This window comes from Calypte anna, chromosome 4 (genome assembly GCF_003957555.1).
Source record: "Calypte anna isolate BGI_N300 chromosome 4, bCalAnn1_v1.p, whole genome shotgun sequence".
Taxonomy (NCBI): Eukaryota; Metazoa; Chordata; class Aves; order Apodiformes; family Trochilidae; genus Calypte; species Calypte anna.
In genome coordinates, this window is record NC_044247.1 from 6,150,676 (window position 1) to 6,175,804 (window position 25,129).

General features: G+C 42.7%; 2 protein-coding genes and 1 non-coding gene across 8 annotated transcripts in view; all 3 read right to left on the bottom strand.

Annotated features, from left to right (window-relative positions):
• ARHGEF6 (Rac/Cdc42 guanine nucleotide exchange factor 6) overlaps positions 1 to 6,904 on the bottom strand; it is a 39,742-nt gene extending 32,838 nt beyond the window's left edge. For 2 of the 3 annotated variants that reach the window (XM_030448921.1, XM_030448920.1), the window contains exon 1: positions 1,018 to 1,154. Coding sequence is in view for 1 of the 3 variants with exons in the window: in XM_008493677.2 (XP_008491899.1) it covers positions 5,623 to 5,706; positions 6,740 to 6,904 (249 nt within the window). In the remaining 2 variants the exon portion in view is untranslated. Of the gene's footprint in view, positions 1 to 1,017; positions 1,155 to 5,622; positions 5,707 to 6,739 lie in introns of those variants that run through there. The other variant, XM_008493677.2, reaches the window with a different exon arrangement.
• Positions 6,905 to 13,419: 6,515 nt separating this feature from the next.
• Positions 13,420 to 24,814, bottom strand: RBMX (RNA binding motif protein X-linked). 4 transcript variants are annotated; one of them, XM_030449417.1, is made up of 9 exons: positions 24,741 to 24,814; positions 23,298 to 23,424; positions 22,985 to 23,091; positions 17,457 to 17,628; positions 16,275 to 16,391; positions 15,724 to 15,838; positions 15,485 to 15,610; positions 15,305 to 15,393; positions 13,420 to 14,804 (listed from the first exon to the last, which is right to left on the bottom strand). In XM_030449417.1, the coding sequence occupies exons 2-9, from the start codon at positions 23,404 to 23,406 to the stop codon at positions 14,497 to 14,499; spliced, it is 1,143 nt and encodes a 380-aa protein (XP_030305277.1). In that variant the 5' UTR covers positions 23,407 to 23,424; positions 24,741 to 24,814; the 3' UTR covers positions 13,420 to 14,496. The 4 variants fall into 4 exon arrangements, with proteins under 4 accessions (XP_030305277.1, XP_030305274.1, XP_030305275.1 ...); XM_030449414.1 differs by having other exon boundaries at positions 15,305 to 15,408; positions 24,741 to 24,813; XM_030449415.1 differs by lacking the exon at positions 24,741 to 24,814 and adding an exon at positions 24,505 to 24,719 and having other exon boundaries at positions 15,305 to 15,408.
• On the bottom strand, positions 23,167 to 23,239 carry LOC115598233. The gene has a single exon (XR_003987504.1). It is a non-coding gene; the product is annotated as a small nucleolar RNA SNORD61 (small nucleolar RNA).
• Positions 24,815 to 25,129: the final 315 nt, after the last annotated feature.

A 25,129-nucleotide genomic window follows, 5' to 3' on the forward strand; every position in this document is an offset into this window, starting at 1 on the left:
CTCCATTAAAATGCTTTTCCGACTTTCAGAACCACAGACTGCAGATGCCCTTGTGAAACACTCTGGCTGCTCCGTCAGGCATCACACCAGGAGAGAGAAAACCTGCACTGCTGCATCGCCAGTCCTCCTCCGAAAGCCAGCGGGAAGGTGAGGAGGGGCCGGTACTTGCAGTGACCAAGGGAGCTTTTCGGGAAGGACGAACAACCAGCACCCAAAATCCCAGTACCGGGTTGGGGGCTGCAGAAAAGTTAGGGTGACCTGGGTTGTGTTCCGAGCCCGAGATGCTTTATCTGCACAAACTATTTCCACGGCAAACCTCAAGCTGGGCGCAAAGCCCAAAACTCGGCACAGCCGCGATCCTTCATCCAGACCCGAGGATGAGGGCTGGAGCCGGGGCAGCTCCACACCCGCTCCCAGCGGTACCGGAGCTCGCTCCCCCCAGCCCTGCCCCTGCCTCAGCCCAGCAGCCGGGCCGGGCTCCGCCAGCGCTGCCAAAACCGGCGAGAAGGAGGGAGGGAGACGGGCGGGCGGCGGGGGCAGCTCCGTTTCCCCCGCAGAGCCGGTTCTGCTCCCCGGGCCCCAGCTCCGGCGCCGCGACACTTCCACAGCCCCCGGCCAGCACCATACCGGGTCTGCCCCAAACCGGGTCTGCTGTCTGGGCAGCACCGAGCCGCGCTCCACCTCTGCCAAACTCAACGGGGATACTGCCCGTGGGGAGGGTGACATCCGTGGGCGCCGCACAGGGGAAAGAGTGACACTCGTGAGGACTGCCCGGGGACAACCGTGGGTGCTAGCCGGGGAGAGGGCGACATTCGTGGGTGGCTGCCCGAGGGGAGGGTGACACCCGTGGGGACTGCCCGAAGGGAGGGGTGACACCCATGGGAGGTGCCTGGCGACAGCCCCCAGGGGACACCTGCGGGGACCACCCGGTGACAGCCCTGGAGGCCGGTCTCGACACAGCGAGGGGGACACGGCGGGGCTCGCGCGGTGCCGGTACCGGTGCGGGTCGGTACTCACGGCGGCGGTCGGGCGGTCGCGCAGCCCCGGGGCATGGCGGTGCTGCGGACGGTGCTGCGGGCCGCGGGGCGGCCGCTGCGGCTCTGACCCGGAGCCGGATCGCGGCGCGGGTAAGCGAAGAGAAGGGAAGGAAGGGGAAGGGGAAGTGACAGGCGGTGCCACCGCCCCGCTCCGCCCCGCCGGTCGCTGCGGGATTCGGGCGGGAGGTGCGGCCGCAGCTCCCTCCGCCGGCCACGGGCGGCAGGGAGAGAGGGACAGGGAAGGAGACAGGGAGATGGGAAAGGGAACAAGGGAAAGGGAAAGGGAAAAAGTAGATCAGGAAGGAGGGGTAAGAGGAAAGGGAAGGGGAAAAGGAAGGGGAAGGGAAAAAGTAAATCAGGAAAGAGGGGTAAGATGAAAGGGGAAAGGAAGAAAAAAGGGGAAAAGGGAATAAAGGAAAGGGAAAAAAAGAAAAGGGGAAAAAAGGAGAGGGGAAAAAAAGGAAAGGAAGGGGAATGGAAAAGGACAGGAAAAATTGAGAAGGAAATAATAGGAAAAGAAAGGAAGAAATCCAGGCTATTGAAATTATAATTGCAGGGGGTTTGCACCACTGAGGAGAGAAACCCTGCAGAAGGGCCTGCAATTGTACAGTTCAGTCGAGGCAGCGAATTCCCAGAGGCAGCACATCCTTGGCTTGGCAGCACAGCACCTCCACTGCCTGTGCCCATCTGTTCGGGGAACACTCTCCTGGGGGGAGCGTGAAAATCCCCAGACGCCTCATTGGAACAGCAGGCTGCAGCCTGGAAAGGGAACTGTGCTGTGCTGACATCGAGGGTGAAGCCTGGCTGCTGGTCCCCAGGCTATCCAGGGACGCGGGAGTGTCAGAGGTGCCCCAGACAGCTGCAAGGTGGAGGTCCCTGGGGTACCGGGGTCACTGAGGTCACACATACCCTGATCCCCAGTGCTTGCACTGGTGGGTGCTGGGCTGGAGCTTTTGACATTGCCCAGCTAGGAAACCAGGAGGGAAGCCAAAACAGAACAGGCTGTGGGAATGTGTGAATGGAAAGCCAAGAGGGTGATGATCTTTCATCTGCCTTCCCAAGACCTCTGTCCAAGTACAAAAAGGTTGGTGAAGGTTGCAAGCACCTCCAACTGCAGCAATAGATTCCATTCTGCCCACAACAGCAATGACACACTGCATGCACTGTGATCATTCTGGACAGTCAGGTTTAATCCAGCTATTGATTTACCTTGCAGATAATTGTTCTTAGTTCACAAAATTCAGCCTCTTTCAGAACTTTTGTGGCTGTATTAGCAATAAAATGCTGCTGCTGAATGAAGGTCTTGCACTTCTTCAGCAGTAAATGATGCTCAGCTATTGAGCTGCTATAATTATAGGCAGTCGTGTCAACAGCAAAAGCAAACACTATCAGTTCCCATTTGAGCCCTCAAGAACAAGCTAGGCCAGGACCCTTCTACCTTTTTTTTTCTCTTACCTCATGATCTCTCCCCCTGTATCTTCTAAACCAGACTCCACCAGGCCATCAGGCCTGAGCCTCTTGCCTTCCTCTTTCTACCTCAACCCCCTTGCATCCAGCTGTCACTGCCTCAGCAGCACTCACTCACTGGACCAGATCTTGGATCATATACACAGCTTAGGGGCTGAAGCCACAGTGTAAGTGAAGCACAAACAGGTTATTTGCACCGTTCTTCAGCCTAAACCACCAAAGAATCCCCTCAGGACAGTGTAACTCCAAAGAGGTGTCCACATCTTCTGCCCAGTCCTCTCTCAGCTGACCTGGGCTGACAGATATTCTATGACACCTAAAAGGAGTTGGGAAATTTTAGACACAATCTTGTCTCACCTAATTACAGCACTTATCTAGTTAGAAGAGGGTGTTGATTCCCCTGCTTGCCTTCTTTTTTAGGACTAACACATTCGAAGCAGCCAATCTTTGCAGGCTTCAGTCCTGGGCTAGAGCAAGGGAAAAGTTTGGGTATTTATAGCCTGCAATGAGACAGACTCTTCCAGCTCACACCAGCAGCTTGTAAAGCCGCTGCAATTTAACAGAGCCACCTCAAAGCAGGAAGGTCACAGAGTGTCCTTCTCTCTCCCTTCCAGTACATCCAAATCTTTCACTGTTCCTGTAACATGGCAGAAGGTGCTGTTTGCTTTGCTGTCCTCCTTCCACTTCCTTAGACTGAGTTAGCAGGACAACAAGGAGGGGTAGGAGGGAAGTGCATATCTGTAGCTCTGCAGGAGTAACCTCTGCAGCCCCTACCCCTGGAAGGGATTGGCAAGCAGAACCAATTTTGTGGAAGGTGGGAGTTGGGTTTCAATCAAATGCTGTTGGAAAACCCTAACTTCCACCCCGATCACCTTCTGTGCATGCTAGCAGTGCTTGTTGAAGGGTTGTTTTCAGCTCCAAGTGGCAGCTGCACAACTGTAACAACAGCAAATTTAAGGCTAAGTATGAAGGTATCTGCTGCCTTGACAAGGTACAAAGAAATTTTCCATGGCTGTGATTCCCCAGGATGAAGTCCTTTTGTTCAAGTCAGCGTTCAGCATAGAAGTTGTGAGCTCTGGGTTTCCTCAGAACATCCTCTTTCACTCACAGCTACAACAGGAACAGAATCTCTGACCTTAACATGCACTTGTCAGCCTCAAAACAAGAGAAGTGGCATGGATCCAGTCCCAGGCTACTTCTTCATATCTAAGGAACAAGAGTTCTCTGTGGCATCTGGAGAAGGGCAGAATTTGACAGAACCTCGAAAGTTTTTTTGTTAAATCTAAAGTCTGTCTAAACAGCAAGATGGAAGCAGTCAGGGAATTCAAACCTACTAAACAAAGTCTTTCCACATACTCCTTTCTCAAGCAAGGTTGTTTTTTCTATCCTGTGCCCATCTTCTTTAGACTTAACACCAGATCACTTCAACTCCCTTGCCAACAGATGTTGGAATCAGAAGGTTCCCTGCCTGTTCTGATGCTCCAAACATGCTTTCCAAGTAAACGTGCTGCAGAGAAAATCTCTCTGAGCCCCCAAAAGAAACCCCCCTCTCCCAATGCAAACTAAACATCAGACATGAGAGAAGACCACCTAGAGGTCTGTTTCTTCCAGTCTCTTTGCCAGGAGGGTCCAAACAGAACAGCATTTAAAGAGAACAAATGGCAGAGGGTTTTCATGTCTCCTCTGGCTTTGCCTCACTCAAAAGCTGGCAATGCATGAGGAGAAGAGCCAGAGGAAAGCAAAAGCACCCTCTAACTTGTGTCATGTTTTGTCCACCATCTCAGCTGTCCTACCCTGAGTGTTTCTCTGCCCCAGGCTAAAGAGAGAAGCCAGGAAAGAAGCAAAATTCTTATTTCCCTTGGCATCCTGACATGACTTTATATTTTAGGAAAAAAAAATTACTGATTTTCATTTTGCTCGAGCAAAAACTCGAGCCTGGTTGGGTCAGCTTTTGAGGTCTCCTTTCACAGCAACCAAGATAGAGGCAATCACGAGCACTAGGGAAGTTACTGAAGGGTCAGAGTATTTTGGAGATTAAGGAGGTTATGTATCAGAGGAGTAAGTTAGAAGCCTTTTCTTAAATCAAAATCAAGGAAGAAAAAGCACGAGGAGGATCAGAGCAATACTCAAAGCTGGACACACAACATTGCTAGTTCCTAGTGTCTGGAAATGGTGCACTGGCTTTCAAAACTATGAGATGTTAAAGCACAGCAGCTGATGATTGTTCCCTTGTCCTATCTTTAGCTGTTTAAGAGTCCTGGTTATTAATATTTTCCACCACAACCATTTTGGCTACTGTTTAATAGAAAAGCAAACTCTCTGAAAAATGGAAAAATCACAAATACCAGAAGACAACTGATTTCTGATGTGATTGGCTTTCAGAGACTCTACATGTATCTGCTCTTAGATCTGGGCTGATGCAGCAGGCACTGAGAACTGCGTTACTGGGAAACAGCAGGAGAGTGGAACACTTGTGGAGTGAGCAAAAAGCTCACCAAAAAGCCAAAAGCCAAACCACCAAAAGCTGGTTAGAAAGGCTCTTTGGGTGTATATACCTTCAAAGGAAAAGCCCAGGAACAGAACTACCATGAGTTGGACTTCTTCACTGTGGTGCACAAATAGTCTGTGTAATGCCTGAGGATGCTCTCCATGCTTCTGCCAGATTGTTTCTTCAGAATTTTTTTTTTTCCACAATGTTGGTCATAGTTCAACCAAGACAACTGTGGCTCTTAGAATTTCCTTTTTTACTGTAGGAATTGAAGTGTGGTACAAAAGCCTTTACACTGTAAATTCACATATACTTAGTGAAAAAACTGATATCAAAAATTGGCTGAACTCATAAGTTATTAGATTCCAATATTGCAAATAAGATCTATGCTTAGGAGTAGGAATAAGCATATAGACACAGGATCAGGAATAGACATTGAAAAGGTCTGCATGCATTTCTCCAGACAGAATATTAAATTACCCATCCTCTAATTTATGTTATTAATGAAAAACATGAGGAATGACAACTGATTTTGTCACTCTGGTATCTGTCTTCCTTTCAGAGTGCTGATTAAACAAGCATGTTATGGCAATTAAAAAAAAAAAAAAAAAAAGATCCAAGCTGACTTACCTCCACTTTAAGGACTGCACAGCCTTTCAAGAACTCTTGAATATTACTTATGCAATCAGCTTCATTTTTAGGTTCCAAGCAGTACTAAAGAAAGAAAATCCACTGAGATAATTGCATTACCTTCTGCATAGCCTCTATTCAGAAGGCCTGCATGAATATTGACATGTGCATTTTATACTGAATTAGGGAAGCTTCTTAAGGGGGCGGGTGGGGGTGGCAGCCAAGCTGTTGAAGCAGGAAGAAAGAGCCACTGGAGGAAGTGATGCATAAATGGAGATGGTTGGTGCCTTGTTTTGCATGGCAACATATGGCAGTGCCCTCAGTGACAGTGGGGAAATGGTGACCTTTAGGAACACTCTGCCCCAAACCATTTACATATAAGCGAAAGATAAGGAGCCAGCAAAACTGATTTCTTGTGTAATAAATTACATCTCCTGCTTTACAGGATACAGAAGCGGGTTTGTGTGGTGGTTTTTTTTTTTTGTTTTTTTTTTTTGTTTTTTTAAGTTAAACACCTCTATGTTGCCATTTCCTATCTCTCATTGCTCTCCTTCCCTTTTTTCCTGCTGCAGTTACTTCTAACACTTTTCAGACTGTCTGAATATATGCCTCATAAAACTGTGAGATACTCACATGGCTGAAATTGCATTTGCTGCCCTTGGGACTTTTCAAAATGGCACAGAGGCAAGGTTCATTATTTATTCCTAATCTGCTTCTCTAGTGCATTTTCTGACTACAGTAAGAGTTCCAAAAGAGTGAATACATCTAGAGTTGTAATTAATGATATTTATGTAAATAGAGATTAACAGCACATCCTTCCATTCAAACCCAATTCATTTTCTCTCTTGTAGGCCCAGTATTTCCTGACCCAGTGAACACACCAACTTACCCAACTGCAATCTTTCAGTTTTTTTCTGGATAAAAAGACAAAATCTGCTAAAACTACAGTCGTTCTTAGCCCTCAGTTAGGTACAACTGGTAACCCAGATGTAAAACATTCATCTCTCTGATGCTCCTTGCTCATCTTCCCAAAGAAAACCATACCTTGACATCACCATGACCATTTTACTGAGCAGTGCTGGGTTTCAGGCTTGCAAAACACATTTTAAAGAGTTACCTTTTCTGCAGATCCCGGAAGCAGTCGATTAATGAGTTTACAAAGCACAGTTCCATCTTTCAGAGAAGTTTTCAGGAACTCCTCTGGATCGTCTATTATTTTCTTAGGGGAATTTAAGACTCCTGATGAAATCAGCCAGGTTACAATTTGTTCTTCTGGATTCATCACGGAGCTGTGCTTGCCAGCACCGTTGTCCTGTGCAGCAGCTTGCTGGAACCCACATCCGTGATTACATCTTCCTGCTTCTGCTGCTGCTTGCAGAGCTCAAATGTGAAACTATTTTTATTTGCTCAGCACAAAACCTCACCAAATCTGAAGAACCAGAGGTATTGTTACTCTAAGGTAAGAAGCTGCTTTTTTAAATCAAAGTTTTGAGCACTGGTACCTTAAAGAGAGACAGCACGAGCAGAATTTTAGCTATACATTATTGCAAATAGTATTTTATGTGGATGTTTATTCCACCAAATAGCTCTTGCCCAGTCACTTCCACCCTGGTATCCTATGACCTGGCAAATGTGATCTTAATTTGTGGCTATTGCCCAAAGCAGTAAATGTAAATTTGTCTTTAATGCTGCAAATAATGAGGTATTTACATTATCAGAACAGAACTTCACACTACAGATGATTGGAACTAACATCATGCTAACTTTACAGGTTTTTCAACTTAATGTGGCAAACTGTTATCAAAATTGCCTTTTTTAATAGTTTTCTCCTTTCGAGATGTCTCAAAAATAAATGGATTGTGCACTTAGTGGAAAAATTAACATTCAACTATCTTATAATAGGGCACATATAATCCAAAATGGATTCTGGTAAAATAATGTCTGAAAATAAAACATCCTGGCTGACTGAGAAGTTCCTAAATTTGCCATAAAAAGGTGAGAATGAAACATTTACTTCTATTAAAACATCCCTTTCCACCAGGTCTTCAGGATATTGCACACTGCATGAAAACAGAACAACACAATGAATTTTTCACCCTGCTCTGGGACAGTATTAACCATCCCTATTAGTCATTAACATTTAGAGAAGTCCAGTAATCTTGCCATTTTCTTATCTAATTGTCCTTTCACCAGAGCAGATGGAAAACAAAGCCATTTTCTCAGTTCATGATGCTAAGGAAGTTTAACTAGAGGAACAGGAACGAATTACCCTAGAAACCAGAATTTCTCAGGAACAATATCCTGAGCCAATTCTTACCCTGGTACTGGAATCAACTGTTTTCAAGTTATCAGCACTCCCAAACTGCTTAGGCTGGTGATTTAAATGGTAGAGAGTAACAGAACAGCAAAAAGATAAATTATGTACAGTACACATGGGTTTGTGTCTCCACTTTCCAGGTCTTATGACCCAGACCTACATAAGGATGATTTTTAATAGCCACCAGTAAGAAATGAGAATTGCCCTCCGAGGGTTTGACAGACTTGTGACATTTATGAGGACGTGGGGATGAGTGCCAGTTCCCTGCTGTGTGCAGTAATACGTGGCTGCAGGCAGTGAGACAGATACAGCTGGCTGAAGCTAAATCACCAAACTCACTGCCATCTGGTGAAGTACATCTGCAATTATCAATGTGTGCAAAACATTTCAGATTTATGACTAATTACAAGAACTTTAGCGTGGGGTTTTTCTCTCTGCAGCTTTTATGAGCACTACTGTTCTGTAGGAGTACTTGAGGTCTCCATTTCTGTAGCTTGCTTTTTCTTTTCCCAAATCCACGGTAGGCAAGACAACTCATTATCTACTGGGGACAATCATTTGGCTCAGGAAAACATCCTCTTCAGTCATCAGAACATAACAGCAAGACAAGGATTTCAACACAGGGCATATTACACACCTGCTCCACTGAGCCTGATGTTACGAACCTGACCAAAGGAGCACTTCACCCACTCCCTCCTCTAAAGCCAATTTCCTCTCCTGTAGATGATGGGCAGTTTGTTTCATGACTATTTCACACAGAGGTGTCGCACTCAACCAGTTAATGGCAGCAACTACAATTAAATGACAACACTTCCCTCATCTTGACCACTTGACAACAGCTTCTAAGACTGACCAGGAGATGTCCATACAGAAAAAGCCCCGGATATTTAATTTCTGACTAGCCACTTCAAGGTTAACCTCACATCCTTCAGGAAGCACCCCTCTAAAAATGTTCCAGCTTGTTCACCCATTCCTACACTAAAATTCTGTGGCAAACCCACGGCCAGGTAAAGATACCAAGCAAGGAAGAATTTTTCTGGTCTGGTTGAAGACACTGACTTCAGTGATCTGTTGGCAGGGGAAAATCAAATGAGCTGTCAATCATCTCTTGCAGAGTCAATTTCCACCAAGTTACCAACACACTTTTATTTGCAGACAGACTTACACCAGTGATGACTACACAGCACAGTATTATTAAAAAAAATGAAAAACAGGGTGGTCTATATCAATTTTCAAAGGACTCTGACATATCCATAAGTAATTCCATGGTAACAGCAGCAAGTTAAGAATAGCATTCAGATGTTCAGAAAACACTCTGGAGTGATTCTCCTCCAAGTCACTCATTTTTATGTAAGTTGCTTGTTGAGGGAACGTTGAACATTGAGGGGAAACACCCAATCCAAAGAAAAATGCTGGAGTGTTCTTCTGCTGCAGTATTTACTGATGTCTTATATTTGAACTAGTGATTTTCCATGACAAAATCTGAGTCAGCACATGAGCTAATTCAGTGGTGGTACATTCTCATTATCTAGCATTTTAGGCAGGTATCAACTCTTTTTTTTGTATGACAGCTCATTTCTTTGCATTAGACTGTAGTTTGGAGCATCTGGTTTAGCATGAACAGCAGTGCCCAGACTATAAACTACTGCTGCTGAAAAAGGAGTCTCTGAGCATTACAGCATATTATTCTTCACTGAAAAGATACACTGCAAGAGGCCACTTTATAATAATATATTAATATGCAACATTAGTAATCTCTCCTACCATGCAAGTGTTGCTGAGTAATACTTTTTTTTAATTAAAAACAAAACAAAAAACAAAATCCAAAATGCTTTTGTTTAACAGCAAATTTATTAGCCCTGGGAAATACTGCAATTCTACCCATCTGCTAGACACAGGCTGACTTACTCCTAGAATGTTCAGTCCACAACTGATGTTCACAACTATCCCAAAACCCAAAGGTAGCTTCAAACCCCTAATCAAGGGTGTGCATGCTTTTTCTTCTTCAGCTGTGCCTAAGAAGCTGAGCATTGGTTGTTTTAATGAGATAATTTCATGTCTGTAATAGAAGTCAATATAAACTTCACTGTCAATGACTGCTTATGTATTTCAGTCAATTTGAAGGCAGTTTTCCACATGCATTGCTGGTGCCTGAGGATTCATCTCCCATACACTGGCACATCAACATATGCTAAAAATGTGCCAAAACCAAGGCAAAGTGAAACCTTGTTGAAAGAAACACAGTGCTGCCTTGAGTTTTTCAAGAAGACAGAACATACCAGAACACAAATTATTCTGGGGATTTGCCACTATTCACCATTTTGTTACATCAACACATCTTCTCATCCAGAAGGCCTGGACAATTAGAAAACTGTTAATGCAAGAATACAGTAAAACTTCTCGTGGTTTCTTGGTGAAGAAGAATGTCTAACAATTTCGTCCTCTATTTTAGAGGATCAGAATGCACTTGTATATAAACTGTTCTTTTCAGCACCAACAGAAAGCACTCTATGTAAAGGACAACCCCAGAGTATTTTTCTGCTGCAAATCTACTGGTTCATGGATCCTGCATAAAAAAAAGGGTTCCCTCTTGTCTCTTGGAAAATACTAGCTATGGCAGACAGCAACCAACTTCCACCTGAGAGGTTTTTTTATATCCAAGAGACTAGGAGGAATTCAAAGGCAATTCCTGATTGATAGCAGAACCCTTGAATACAAAGACTGGGTAACACCACACCCCAACACCAAGCTTTATCAGTTGCACGTTGTTATCCTTCCATTTTCCAACACACTTCCACTGCTCTGCTGACTTCTTCTACTCACTGTCACTGGAAAAAGGAAATGCAAGTCAGTACACTCTCAGAAATCAAGAAACAGACCAAAAAACCAAAACCATCCTTGAGCTGATTGTTTTTAGATACATGTGTACACATTTGGATTGTACTCAATTGGTCACAACAGCATGAAAATACACCAGTAGCTCACTACAACTACCAAGATGATATATGAGGATGTTTTATTGCACAGCTCTTGTACAACACTGAATCCTCAGTAAGTACTAGAATAAAGGCTCTAATTCCTGTGCACATCCCACTCCAAACTCTTGCCTAACATAAAATTCTGCAAAATCCCTCTACCTTTTGACCATCTCAGCATGATCCTCAGGAGTTCTGAGATAAACTGGTATACAAAGGTATTAACCTGTAAGTGATGATGTGCTATTAATTAAATAAAACTTGTGTTCAAGGAAAGGTGAACAGTTTGTTGAATTAGTACAACCAGGTCCTTATTTTTTACAGTTAGTATTACCCTTCCTGACACGTAGCCAGTTGAATTCTATTTCCTACTCCCTAAAGCAACAGTCACCATGCCTGCTAAGAATTTAGGAATGTTTATAAGCTGCAGAATATGCTGATAAACTGTGCTTTTATCTTTAATATTTTTATTGATTACAACATGTTCCACTACCACCCATGTAAGTGACAAAACACATCTAGTGAATTGAGAAAAAACCCCACTGCTTTCCAAAAGAATCTTTTCCACTTGCCAACAGTTATTAACCTTCTGGTGTACAGCAAATAGAAAGAATTGAAGATAATGTAGCATTAAGAAGTTGAAAACACCCTGACACAACATGCATGAAGGCAAAACCTTCTGAAGTCACCTAGGATATATTCAATCTTCTTCAGTATCTGGATCAGCCTCAAACTGTAACTTTGGAAACTGACTCCTAATTTTTTTTCAGGTTGGTGGTGGAGCAAGGGAGAAATAGTTTTAGACATATTTCCCTAATCCACTCTGGTGCCATACTGCTGATATCAGTGATTTTTGAATGAAAAGTGGTATCTGAATAAAAAAAAGGTTAGGGTTTTTAAAATTTTTTAAAGAACATCTACAATCCAAACAGTAGTTTCAGTAGTATTTGTGATTTAAATATTACAAGTCATGCTTAGAGAGCAATGTGAAGATATGTAAAGTAGGACTTTTTGTTGAAGTTTTATCTACTGACAGAAAAATAAAACGAGCTAAAATCTACATTTACTTCTTACAAAAATGCTTCCTTAGGAAAAGGGATTTATCCTTATCCTTCACTCTGTATTACATTTTAGCTGATTTTGCACATGTTATTTTGCAAAAGTGATTTCTTTTTTTTTTTTTTTTTTGAATAACAATGTTTTCTGAGAACCTGTCTTAGCATGAGAGCCACTACTATTTTTGTTTCCTGGTCAGTTATCAGAGAAACAAATGACACTTGTCATAAGGCCTGAAAACAGTTGCTCCTACATCTACCTGAAAACTGTTTTGTCAAGGGTAGGCTTTAAAGTTATGAAACATGGCTGAACTATAAACCATTTAGAGATACCTGCAAGTCTGCAATTAAATCCAAGGAACTGTGCAGACATTATTTCTTAATTAAAGATTATACTCAGCATAATCATTCAATTACACATTACACATGTTTAACAAGACTGATTAAAAGTTTGTACTGATATATATTATTGTAATTCAGATTTTTATGGCCTGGATTTACAAATATTCCTAGAACAAGTGAACATTTAAGGTTTTTTTATATTTAATATTTTTATTTATTTTACCCTTCCTACACTAGGATATGTACCTTTTTTATTTGTGCAGGCATCAGCCATCTCCACCATCAGCACAGATGAACCAGTGTTACTTCAGAGGTATTTTCTAGCAGTTATCACCCTGCAATCAAGAGAAGATACAACAAATTGAGGATGGTACATTTTATGGCACAGGTCAACTTATAGCTTCCCCCCATTTCAAAAAAAGTCACAAGTTTGGGTTTGCAGATTATTCTTTCCAAGTTTTACTACTTCTCTTTAAAGTGGTGAAGGATTCACTGCCTTGGAATGGACTGGAATGGCTCAGTGACAGGTTGCATGGCTTATGGATTCTCATTCTTTTTCAGTGATGCACTGCCATCTTAAATCCATAAGTTGAGCAGCAAAATTTACAGAGGACTACACATTAGTACAGAGCTTTTGGGTTTTTGGGGGGATGTTTTTGTTTTTTAGTTGGAGGTCTTCATGTCTACTGTATTCAATAGCATCTTTTGAACTTCATGGCTTGACCTGAGTCAGCAACATGCCACAGGTTCTGCCACATGTACAAGATAACCCTGTGATGCAGTGTCAAACTAGAGTCAGGAATCCAACTAAACATCAAGTTTGCAATGGCTTGCTTTAAACTCCCAATAGTTGAGGTGATATTTGTTAATCTAAACCAATTCCTGATTTCAGGCCTTAATTTCATTATAATATATGCAGCCTTTTTACATCTTCAGTGAAAGATACTGGGCACAAAATACCCCCTCCCAACCTTATGTAGCAATATTTTTTCTACTGTGAGCTGCATTACAGCTTCTGTTTCAAAATTGGTGTCATAAATGCTTTTATCCAAGAAGAAATCTTGAATTTGGAGAAGTTCAACATATTAGAAGTATTTTCCTTTTTTTAAATCTATACAGCATTTCCATTGCCATAATGAGCAGCTTCTCTGACTGTACTAGAGGTAGGTAACTTGGTTCAATTTTGACTTAGACTGAAAAACTAGTTTGCTTTGCTTACCATCTTTGGTGTTTCACAGGCATTTGATGCTTTAAATCAGCTGTGGAATGCTGAAAGATTCACTTGTTTTTATGAAGCCATAAGCCTTTGAGAAGTTGGAGAGAAAGACTTCTTTGCTTATCTTATTTTCTCCTTTGGAATCAAGATGTTCCTTTAAAAGTGAAACACTACAGAGTTGCAAAAATTTGAAACAGTACCAGTAAGCATCGTTTTGCAGCTTCTTTGATGGAATTGGCCAATTTCTCTTTTATTTTTACAGTAGTCTGTAGCTGACTTACATGTACATGTTTTACTTGGGAGATCTTTTCTAACTCCCCATGAAACAGTAGGAAGGCAGAAAATAGCATTATCCACTTGCTTTTTCAGGTTAAGTGAATGATATCCTCCATTTTGCTTTACACAAGAATCTGAAGGGATTTTTTACTGGAAACACTGTGACTGACTTGGAATTCTAGGCAAAACTGAACTTTATGTGGAACATCCCCACCACCCTCCAAATCACAAGCAGTATTTTTTAAGAGTGAGATGCTGAGCCTGTAGAACAATCCATCTCCATGTCAGATGGCTGAATGTTGTGTGGAAGATCTTAAGAACTGCTTGTTCCAGTCATGAGGAAAATCAGATGGGTAGTGTGGCATTTCAGGGTAACTTTACTTTAAAAATTACAACACTAGTACACAGCTCAAGTTTTTATACATTTAACATCTGCTTTTTGAAAGAAATGTTAACAATTTTGAAATGAAATTAAACATTGGTTTAACTTTTCCTCACAAAAGCATAAAAGTCATGGAGGGGAAAAACTTAACAGGCAACAATAAAAAAAGGTAAAAACAACTTTTCCTTTTAGTAGTCCTCTGGTAGTAAAGATAGAACAACTTCCACTTTTGTTTGTTTTTTTGTTGGTTTTTTGTTTTGTTTTGTTTTTTGAGAAGTAATCTGTCTTGGTCCAAAAGTTTAAGAGTGTTTTTAGTATCTGCTTCTGCCTCCACCTCTATCAGATCTGCTTCCACCACGGCCACCACCTCTGGGTGCTCCGCGGCTTGAACTACTGTAAGAATCACGAGGAGGTGGATAACCCCTTTCCATGGATGGGGGAAGACCCCTGTCTTGTCTTCCAACACGATCACGGCCACTTGAGTAGACATCACTCCTGCTGCTTGAGTAACTTTCTCGGCTTCCATATCCATCTCGCGTGCTGCCGTAATCATCATACCGACTGCTTCCACCATAAGATGGCGGGGGCCCTCGTGCAGGTGGAGCACTACGTGAGTTACCTGCAGGGTCAATGGTCAGGTAATATGGCAACACCATAAGTTATATAGAACAATTTCAATCTGAATTTACAGAATGGCTGTAATTAAATGTTTTTATGGCTACTCTTTCGTACGTATGGAGATGTTCTTAACAATCTGCCACGTTAATGGTATTTAAAAGTGGGGGTTGCATATCAGGCAGTGAGTGGATTTAAAGACTCTGAAGGAACGAAGACGGTGTTTATTCAGGCAGGCTCTTTACTGGGTATTCCAGAATAGCATGTTATTTTAGAGAAGAAACTCAGCCATATTTTCCAGAGATAGTTGCAATTCTGAACTGTAGACTTTGCTTCTTTAGCTTATAGCATATTTAACAAGATGATCAAATGACAACCAACAACAGCACTTTCACTGTAAGGGGAAAAAAGCGTGCCACTTCTCCCTAAAACATGAGCAACCTAGAAGTTGGGTTTTATGACACCTGTGCAAATCACTACATGATCCTCAAAATGGCTTCTTACCGTAACTCTCATAGGAATCTCTGTAGGAGCCTCCACTTGGATGATCCGAGTAGTCTCTGTCACGTCCCCCACCGTATCCATCACGATCACTATAGGAGGAAAGACTACTAAGACTTAGTACAAATCAGTGGGAACACAGCACAAATAAAATGACACGGAGAAAAATCCAACAGTAGGTACCTATATCCTCTAGAGGGGTACTCATCACGTGAACTGGAATGACCGTAATCACGGTACGCGTAGTCTCGTGGAGGTGGTGCATAGTCCCGTGTATCCCTGGAACTGGGATAATCTCTGCTTGAGTAACTACAAAGAAGAAGAAGAATTGAGATGTCAGCTATTGAGGTGCAACAAACAGTTGAGAAAATTCCACTCTGAACAACAAAAAACCCAAACCCAAGTATTAAAAACTATTTTACCCGTCTTTAGTGCTGTAGCCATCATCTCTTGGAGACATGTAGACATCTCTTCGTGAGGGCATTGGTTCCCTCCGGGGAGGACCACCATAACTGTCTCTTCCACGTGATACAGGAGCTTAAGAGAAACAGCAACATTTTTTAGCTTAATTAGCATTTAGCCACACAGGAAACTCCTCAAAGGCACCTAAGTATCGGTAGACTGTTAACAGTGATATAAATAGGTCTCTGTAGACGACAGTATTTTAACATTTCTGCTTCTCCAATTTTAAAGCAGCACTAGAAGGAAGACACTCATGAATTCAGACAAATTGTTCCAAACAGTTACAAAATTATACTGGTATATTACATTGGTACATTATATTGGTATTATATTGGAGAACAGATAGATTAGAAAAACAATACACTATCCCACAAGAGATTTACATTAGAGTCAATAATTGGCAATGTTAAATAATTTGAATCTTTTTTTTAATTTTATAATAATTTGAACCTGAGTGAAGTAAGTAGTACTACAGCTGACTAAGCAACAAAATAATTACTGAAATCCTTACCTCTGCCTCCCATGCTACTGCTACGCACTGGTCCTGAAGGTGCAGATCTTTTGGGTGGAGGGCCTCCACTTCGTGGAGGGGGACCTCTCTTCATGGGAAGTGGTCCTCGAGAAGACCCTAGAAGGATAAGCATTGAACCAACTTCATTATTTCTGTGATATTCACCTCTATGCTTTTAAAGCCTGAACTATAATAACCCAAACACCATTACTACCAGTCTGTGAATTACAGTAATCCTCTACAATTAGACCTCAAAGCCTCCTCTGATGTTTAGGTCACTACTAGATGTTACTGTTGGATTGAGAGCCCACCAAGTAGCCCAAATTCTTGTCAAGAACTGTCTTTTAGAACTTATCCAGAAGTCACAGCATGGGACAGCTAAAAGCTGTCATCAGTTACAGCTTAAATGCTCAACAAGTTATTGTTCTCAGAAGACAGGAGCCACCTGGAAAGACGTACTTCTAGAGAAGATCCTACAGAGAGGGAACAGAGGCACTACAGAGTCTGTAGAACCTAATACACAGACTCTTCAAGACAGGAGCTTTCACTATTTCCAGGTTATTTTTCTGCATTACAGTTTTTACTGTTTTACCTCAGATGCTGCTTGCTTTTCCTTTTAAGCGACAGTTTTGATACTGAAAAGCCTCTATAAATAGCTAGATCTTAAAGAATATCCAGTATCACATAACATACTACCCTCCCACTTCAGAAACCTTTACCACACTGTTTTATAACAAGGCAGGCTTAGCTTCCATAACTCCCACTATAACCTGGAAGGATCGGTCCTAAAATTTACTAAGTTTAGAACTCTTGCTAGTAAGAATGAAAGGCAGTTCCCTTTCCCTGGTGGGAGAGAATCGCTTTTTCAACTTGAATACCAGAAAGCTTCCTTTCTCACGTGCAGGGTAGGAGTTTTGCTTTTCTTTCATAGCCAAAAGTCAAGTGGAGTGTTAGTTGAAAGGAATCTTCATATTTGAAAGCTTTTTTCTTAAGGTGTACTTGCCTAATAAAAAATTTTTACTACACTGCCGAGATCACATTTCATCATTTTAATAAAGAACAAGGAGTGCACTATTCGGCTGTTTGACTTTTTTTTTTTTTTTCCAGTAGGATTATTTTCATCTTCCAATGGGATTGTCTTGTATGTTGTCGAAGTATATAATGAGAGAGGTAAATACATACCCAAGTGACTCCCTCTTGAAGGTGGTCCTCTCGCGCCACTTCCGCCTCTTGCACCTCTAAGGCCCCTGGGAGGACCTCTGCTTCGTGGAGGGGGTGGTGGCCCACGCCTACCACCACTTTCAAAGGATGGCTTGGTTGCTTGTTCCACTTTAATTGCCTTCCCATCTAATGACTAAAGAAGAAGCTGCTTTACTTACTGCTCAGTCATGGTTTTATTTCTTAAATTAGAGCCCCTCTTGCTTCACTATTACAGGGCTTCCATTTTATAAAGTTAGAGCAACTCTAGAACTGATTTCAGTCTTCAGTATTAGTCCCCATGTACTCAGCAGCACGCTGGGCCTAATTTCTACAGTACTTCATTCTTGTGGTATTGATGAAAAAAATACAGAGCAGCATCAGAAAGGACTTTCAGTGAAAACACAAGTGTCCAATGATTACGGCAGCCCCATGTCATTTATTCTGTAAACGAAACATGATTTATGATCTCCAATTTACTTTCAATTGCCACAGACTTTTGTACCAAACTAGGACTGCACCAGTAGTTACATGATTAAGCTGAAGGTATCTTAGCTTCAGTTGGGGTTTCTGGCAATGGGGAGGCCGTTTAATACATTTTCTTGATGTCCTGATAAAACGGTGATCACTGAAGCATTTAGAAGTAATTTCAGCATTTACAAAGAGACTGGGTATGGTATTTCACCTCTCTTTTCCTACTGTTTAAAGCTGGGTTTTCAAAAAAGGTGACTGTCAAAATTTACTCTATTACTTGCTTTTCCAGAGTGGAGGAGCTTTGTGATGTAGTTTGGTTTGGTTTGGTTTTTGGTGGAAAAAAAAGAGAAACTTTTTTTTGTATATAGACCTGCATTAACAGGAACTCTGCAGACAACTACTATACCTGAAGCATGAGCAGGTGGTAAGAACCTAATTAATCAAATTTCTACATAATATCTCAGACACCACAGATTTGTCAATTACAGCAGAGGCAAGACCACAAGCTCTGCTGAAGTTAGGTTATTACACATCTATCTTGGCAAACACCATTTGCCTCTCCCCCCCCCCTTTTTTTTTTTGTTTTGCAGTTAAATATTTAACTCTGCCATGGCAACTAACGAATTATAAAAGCAGGAAGTGTTGTTTATTGCTTTATTACACTTCTTTACAACAATAAATGCAGGTGACTGGCTAATCATGTCATACTTCAAAGTGGTAAAATTTACTGAGGTACTGAATCTTTTTTGTTCTTCACTGAGATCTAGTGAAATCCAGCCCTCTCTGAATTCATCCACCTTAGTAGCCCAAGTATTCAGCCACCACACATAGCTGTAGCTACTCTTTGAAAAACCTTTGTGCATATTCACAGGTCCAACTTCATCCACTTTAAGGAAAAAAGTTAGACAGACTAGTAAAATTGTATTGGTCTTGGCTTTGCTTAAATAAAAGTATTTTACTTATGAAAAAAGTTTCTCAGAAAAGCCTTTTGGCATGACAAGCTGAAACATTCCAGATGGAAGCATTAGTACCTCTAATCACTGGAACTTCTCACTTTATATCATTTTTTTTTGTCATCATCATAATTTATCTGTCATCCCTCTCAAAACAGTGGGCTTGAAGCCTCAAGCTTTGCCATCACAATTGCTGTTCAATTTCATGGTAGACTCATGACAGCTTATAAGAAGTTTGAAAATCAAATACCATCCCCTTTTGCTAGCATGGGTTCTGAAAACCTGCACGCTAGGTCCAAGTTCTTTATGTAGGAGGCAGTTTTTCCTTATTTCTCCTCCTATTTCCTTTTGCCTCACATTTTACCCAGGCAAAAGTTAAGCTACTTTTGAAACTGTCTTTATTAAAGACTCCAGTCTTAAAAAGCTATGCCCAAGGTCCAAAAAGAGACCTTTCATTAGATCTAAGATTTACTTTTTTGTCAAAGTTTGCGCTATTTTGAAGTAGAGGGGACATCTTCATTGTATAGGTTCTTAAGTCAAAAAAGAAAGGTCTCATACCACTAAACAGATAAAATTCACACAAGCCATCTCAGAATAAGGAATTTTTCTTCAATGAGCCCAAAGCACCAGCTGTTAACAAAACACTCATTAGTTGGTGCTTGTAACCTTGATTCAGAATGTTATAGTAGCATTTTAGTATGGTATGGGCACCATGAATTGGAGTCATCTTTGTGCTAAAAAGCATGAAAGTCATTTAAGACATGAGATACTCAAAAATAATAAATTTGCAATCATAAATTGTGGAATGAACAATCTATACAGGAATGCAAGGTCAGCCAAGGAAATCTTAACCAGACTTTGAAGACTGTCCTGCAAACTGTTCCACAATCCAACAGAAAAGGTGAATGAAATTCATAAAGTTTTGGGAGAGGGGCAGAAATCAAGTATTCCAAGGAAACTGTTACAGAAACTTGCACAAAACTGCAACCTAACATCACATGGGGCTTTCCTCTCCAATGGATCATTTTAACTGTTATGCTGCAGTGACTTCAGCATTTCTGCAGGTTCCTTGATGGTACATCAAGCAGGCTTTCCTGTCAAATATATTCAAGAACCAGGGATTGTTCCTTATCAGGCTGAGCTTCTACATATTGTATTGCTTCTTCACCAAAAGACTTGGAAACACTTTCTGTTGATTAGAGGAAGACAACCTTCTGTAGTACTGAGTACAGATCTGTAGGCTGTGTAGTTCAGACTGTTGCTTGGATTGCAGTATTTGCTGCCAACCTCTTAAAAATTCAGCTGCCTTGGCAGGGTCTACACTGGAATTAGATCTTTGGTTTTTCCCAGATGTTTCCTCTAAGGTCATATTCTCTCTTTAGTTATCCATTTTGTAGTTGGGACCTTAAAACCTGAAGAGCATGAGATCAGCCTACTGCACAAAATGACCATTACAGACTTGGAGCATTCACACTTGTGTCCAGATAAGCACTTCATGACACCAGGATGTAGACTTCACTACCATGCAATTAAGGTTCTTCTCCATGATTTGTTAGGATGAAGTACTTGTAACATTTCTTCAGTGTTGCTCAGATATAACATTGACCCAACTCTACAGAGGAAGTAATTTAAGTGAAAAAAAATCTCCACCTGCACTCCAAAACCATCATCTCCTGACCTCTTTCTGCAGGAATGAAATTAATCTTCAACAAGCAAGCTTAGACTAGTCTATGCTTGTCCCATTTTCCAATGAAACATGATTAACCCTTCCTCTCCCCCACCCAGAAAGGAGGAAAACATTGAATATATGTTTTTCATGAAAATTTGAGAAGTAAAAAATGGAACTCAAATTTACTCCTGCAGAACCTAAGTCAGCCTTTTCTACTGGCTGCAACTTCAATTCTTTTGGAGTGGCAGAAAGAGCAGCATGCTGGCAATGCAGAGCTCTTCCCCCAGCTAGACAAGTCAACTCACTCCTTATCTGCAGAGGGCTTGTGCTGCTTCTTAAGTGCCTGTAATTCTCACAAGTGCTTCAAGCCATTATTTCCAAATGGAAAACTCCACAGTCTGATTTATTACCTCTCCCCATAAATAATGCTCCTCAGAATGGAGTCTTTTTGAGCGGTGGTGCTGTCCTGAATGCTTTCTGAAGATGAGGATGGGAGACTGCCTCATGAACATCTTCTGAATCTTTCATATCCATGGCTGAAATAAGCTGGACCAGTACAGAACTGGAACTATATGCACCATCTTGCAAGGGTTTATGTTGAAACATTCAATCTAGGCTAAATCCTGAGTGAGGATGTCCTTTTCACATACTGCTTGCTGTTCAAATTTTAAAGCAGATGAAAGCATTTTTATGTTTGTAGTGTTGAAGACAGAAACTATGAGAATTGATGATCCACAAGGCAGTACTTTCCAGCGTTTCTTGACAGTGATACAGGCAGTGCATTCCAGAACATGTAGACATTACCTCAGCCACAAACATTCGATTTCACTTAGCTGCTGTATTACCCATTACTTTCTTGAACCTTTCCAATGTAAGCAAACACATGCCCTAAGATTCCAAACAGTTGGTGATTGTTTTCAGAAGGATTTCCATTTGAGAGCTGCACTCCACACACACTTAGGATTAGACTGAACTCCTTTCAGTCTGGTAATTAACTGTTGGTGCCTGTTGTTACTTTAGGTAAGGGTTCAATGTAATGACTACTTCAGAGGAAATTAGTGTTAAAGAACTGCAGTAAACAAGTCTTCATTCCATACAAATAGCACCTTTAAGGACATACTGGTTCAGATTTGTTACTCTCTGCCTTGACAAAAGCTAAACTTGTCTAGAAGTGAAGCAAGGCTCCAAATAAAGTAACACTAAATGCCATGAGGTTGTCCTGAAGAACTGAGAAACCAAGTATACACAGCACAAAGGCTGCTGTAACACAAAACAGGAAGGTTTACTACTTGTGCTCACTGGAAACACTACAGCAAGATGATCATCTTATTCCCGAAGTGCTTTATATTTGTTATGCTTTACTTACTGACTGCAGTAACTGACATTTTTCTTTCACTTGGATGTCTTACACTAACAAGACAAACAGCTACCAAAATACCAAGTGTTAATTAATCCACATCAGTAGAGCTTTCTTCACCTTACATGAATGGCATACACACACTGCTTAAAAAAGCCAATGCAGCATGACCTTAACACAACTGTTCTGGTTACCCGTGAAAGACCAGAGTCTGAAACTCAAGTGAACTGAAAAGACAACTTCCACTACCTGAAGAAACAGCATCTCTAAGATAAGCAGCTGCTGACCTTCACTTTGCAAACTCATCTAGCTTTTTAAACACATGCTGGAACAGACACAGATCACAACAGCCTACAATCTTTGACAAATCATTCTGGTATTTATCCCAGAACTTTTGTTCCAAATTCTCAAGTTTTTTTCTTTTTGGAAACTTTACATACAGATTTCTATTTCCTCTTAAAAGTCATATTGTTTGCATTGCAGGGTGTAAGCAAGTAAATTCACTTGCTGGCTAACTGGAAAGCTATTTCACATTAACAGACAAGTTGCTACTCACAGGTGCCAAATACTTTGATGATGCAACTCAGATGTATGAGGCTATCTACAGTTTACCAGCTAGAGCATCAACAGCACCAATGCTCCATGAAAGCAGGGAAGTCACATTAAACCCGTATTAAGGGAAACATCAGTAGTTTTCAGGTAAGTCACTTCCCTAAAATGTAATTTGCACAATACTGTATTCAAGTATAAGAAAAGAAACACATTACAGTAGGCATGCAAGAACAAAGAGCTGACTACTAGAAAGCCCTCCATCACCAATTTAAAAAAAAATAGACAGCTATTATAACTGACAGCCAGACTCCACTTACTACAGTCAAATGCAAAAATCAAGAAATTCCAGCTTACCAGACACAGAGACATTATGCCTAGTTTAAAGTTATGTCCTGTCTCCAGGATCTTCTAACCCATTGCCTTTCCAACTTCCATAACTAGTTAATTTACCCTGAAGGTCAACAGTGCTACTCAGTAAAACACCAAGAAAATTAATCTTAATTCCTACCTTTCCATTCATATCTCTGGCAGCATCTTTTGCATCTGCTGGACTCTCAAACGTGACAAATGCAAATCCTCTGGACTTGTTGGTTTCCCGGTCTTTCATCAAGAGTACTGCAGAAAAAAATCCAAGCCATGTTACCCTTTCCTGTAATGAGGCAGCAACACTTAACCTATATTTAACCTTTTAAGCTCAGAACTTCTTAGAGGACATGAAAGCACCATCATTTCAGATGATCAATGCCAAAAAAGTCATCACAGCTATGCTGCTGCTTTTTATCTTTTAGCATCTTAAAATAAGAAGGCTGCTTTTGTTTTACCTTCCACAATTCGTCCATATTTGCCAAATACAGCCTCAAGGGCTTTCTCATTAGTCTCTGTGTTCAGGCCTCCAATGAACAGCTTCCCAGGACGATCTGCTTCAACCATTTTGATTCTGCAAATGACCTATTAACAGGACAAGGTTGTTAGTTACAAAATATCAGACTGCAACAGACTTTCATGCTACCTTATGGAATATAAATGACTTTTTACATTGGAGCTGCTAGAAGCAGTAGTGCTTTCAGTTACTTCTTCACATTAAACAGTCTATGTAAAACAGATTAGGTTGCCTCAGAAGTGCAACAAAGCTCTGATGAGAGCTCTCAAGACAAAGCAGTACTGTTAAAGCTAAAGTGTCTTTCAGGGTTACTGTCTTTTTATCCTCGATAGTAATTATAGCACTCCTTCCCTCTAAATCCTGACACAAATGTTTAAAGAAATTTACTTAGTACGTCCATATAACAATAAGATGGTAAACTGAAAGCCTGCTTGGACCAATATTATACAGCAAGCTCGTTCTTCAAATTATTTAAAGTACACTACACCGAAGTCCTGGAATACGGTGTCAGCTTAAACGGATACCTGTCCATCACTGCAGCTCTATATAGCAATGCCACAGCTAAGTCAAGGGGAGGGAGGCCAAAGAAAGGAAAAAAAGCCAAGCACTTAAGACAAAGCAAAGCCCTGAGGTGCCTGGCAGAACGCCTGGCGCCAGCGGACAAGCGTTTCCCGCATGCCTCCAGCCCACGAGGCGGGAAAGCCCGCAGCGGAGCCTGCGCAGCTCCTCCGCGCACAGGGGGAACGGGGACAGAGCACCGCAGGCGCGGGGCCGCCCCCCTCTCCGCTCCGCGAAGGCGCGTAAGGGACCGAGCAGAGCAGGGGCGGGAGCGGCGGGGGCGTCGGACCCTCCGAGGGCTCCAGACACCTCCACAAAATGGCGGCCACCTTTGGCAAGGGATCTTCTCCTTCCCCGTGGCCAACGACCGCCTCGGCGCTAACTCAACCGCACACCTCAACCCGTTTTCAACTCTCCGCCCGGCCCTCCAGGCACGGCCGCCGCCGCCTTCCCTTCTTCTTCCCCGGCGATGCGGAGGCCCACGCGGCGGGACCCCAACCAAAACCCACCGCGCCTAAAATGGCGGCCACCTCGTCTCACGCGGTGCGGACCCCGACCCCCCAGCCCCCCCCCTCCCCTTCTCGTCTCACCGCAGCCGCACCGCTCCCTCCAACCTCCACAAGGCCGGGCAGTCAGGGAGCCAGGCCTGGCTCCACCGAGCCTCGGCCCCACAGCACCCAGCGTGAGGAACGCAGCTCGCTCACCACCCACAAGCCGGACCTTTCGCCGTGCCGCCACCTTCCGCACCCCACTCCCGCCTCGCAGGATGCTGCCTTCCCCCTCCCCGCAAACCCCGGGCCCGCCCCGCCTGCCTGGCCGCACTCACCTCCGCTCCCACCGACCTGCAACTGCGCAATGAGAGCGAACAAAGGCGCTGCAAGCTTTTATAGCCCTGACGTCACCAGCCGGCCGGGGCCCCGGATGCAGGCAGCGGCCTCCCGCCGCGGCGCCGGGGTCCCCTGGGGCCGTCAGGGCGGGGGGAGGAGGAGCGGCAGCAGGGGCCCGGCCCGGCCCGGGGTTGAGGGTCCGGAGCATCCGACCAGCACCAGCAGGCAGTCGGAGTGTGAGCTGCGATTTGATCCTCTCGGCCAGGAGAAGCGGCCTCTGCTTCTTTGTCTGCTCGTCAGCCTCGTCCGGCTACCGAACCGGTGCCCGAAGCTGCTTCACTGCTCGGGAAACGGAACCACGCGGAGTTGGGTCGTTTTGGCCTTGGTG

Excerpts from the sequence above, each read along its gene's own strand:
- RBMX (XM_030449414.1), bottom strand. The coding sequence starts at position 23,406 with ATGGTTGAAGCAGATCGTCCTGGGAAGCTGTTCATTGGAGGCCTGAAC. Across the intron at positions 15,839-16,274 it reads CAGTAGCATGGGAGGCAGAG|CTCCTGTATCACGTGGAAGA; the intron begins GTAAGGATTTCA and ends GTTTCTCTTAAG. Across the intron at positions 14,805-15,304 it reads AGATTCCTATGAGAGTTACG|GTAACTCACGTAGTGCTCCA; the intron begins GTAAGAAGCCAT and ends TTGACCCTGCAG.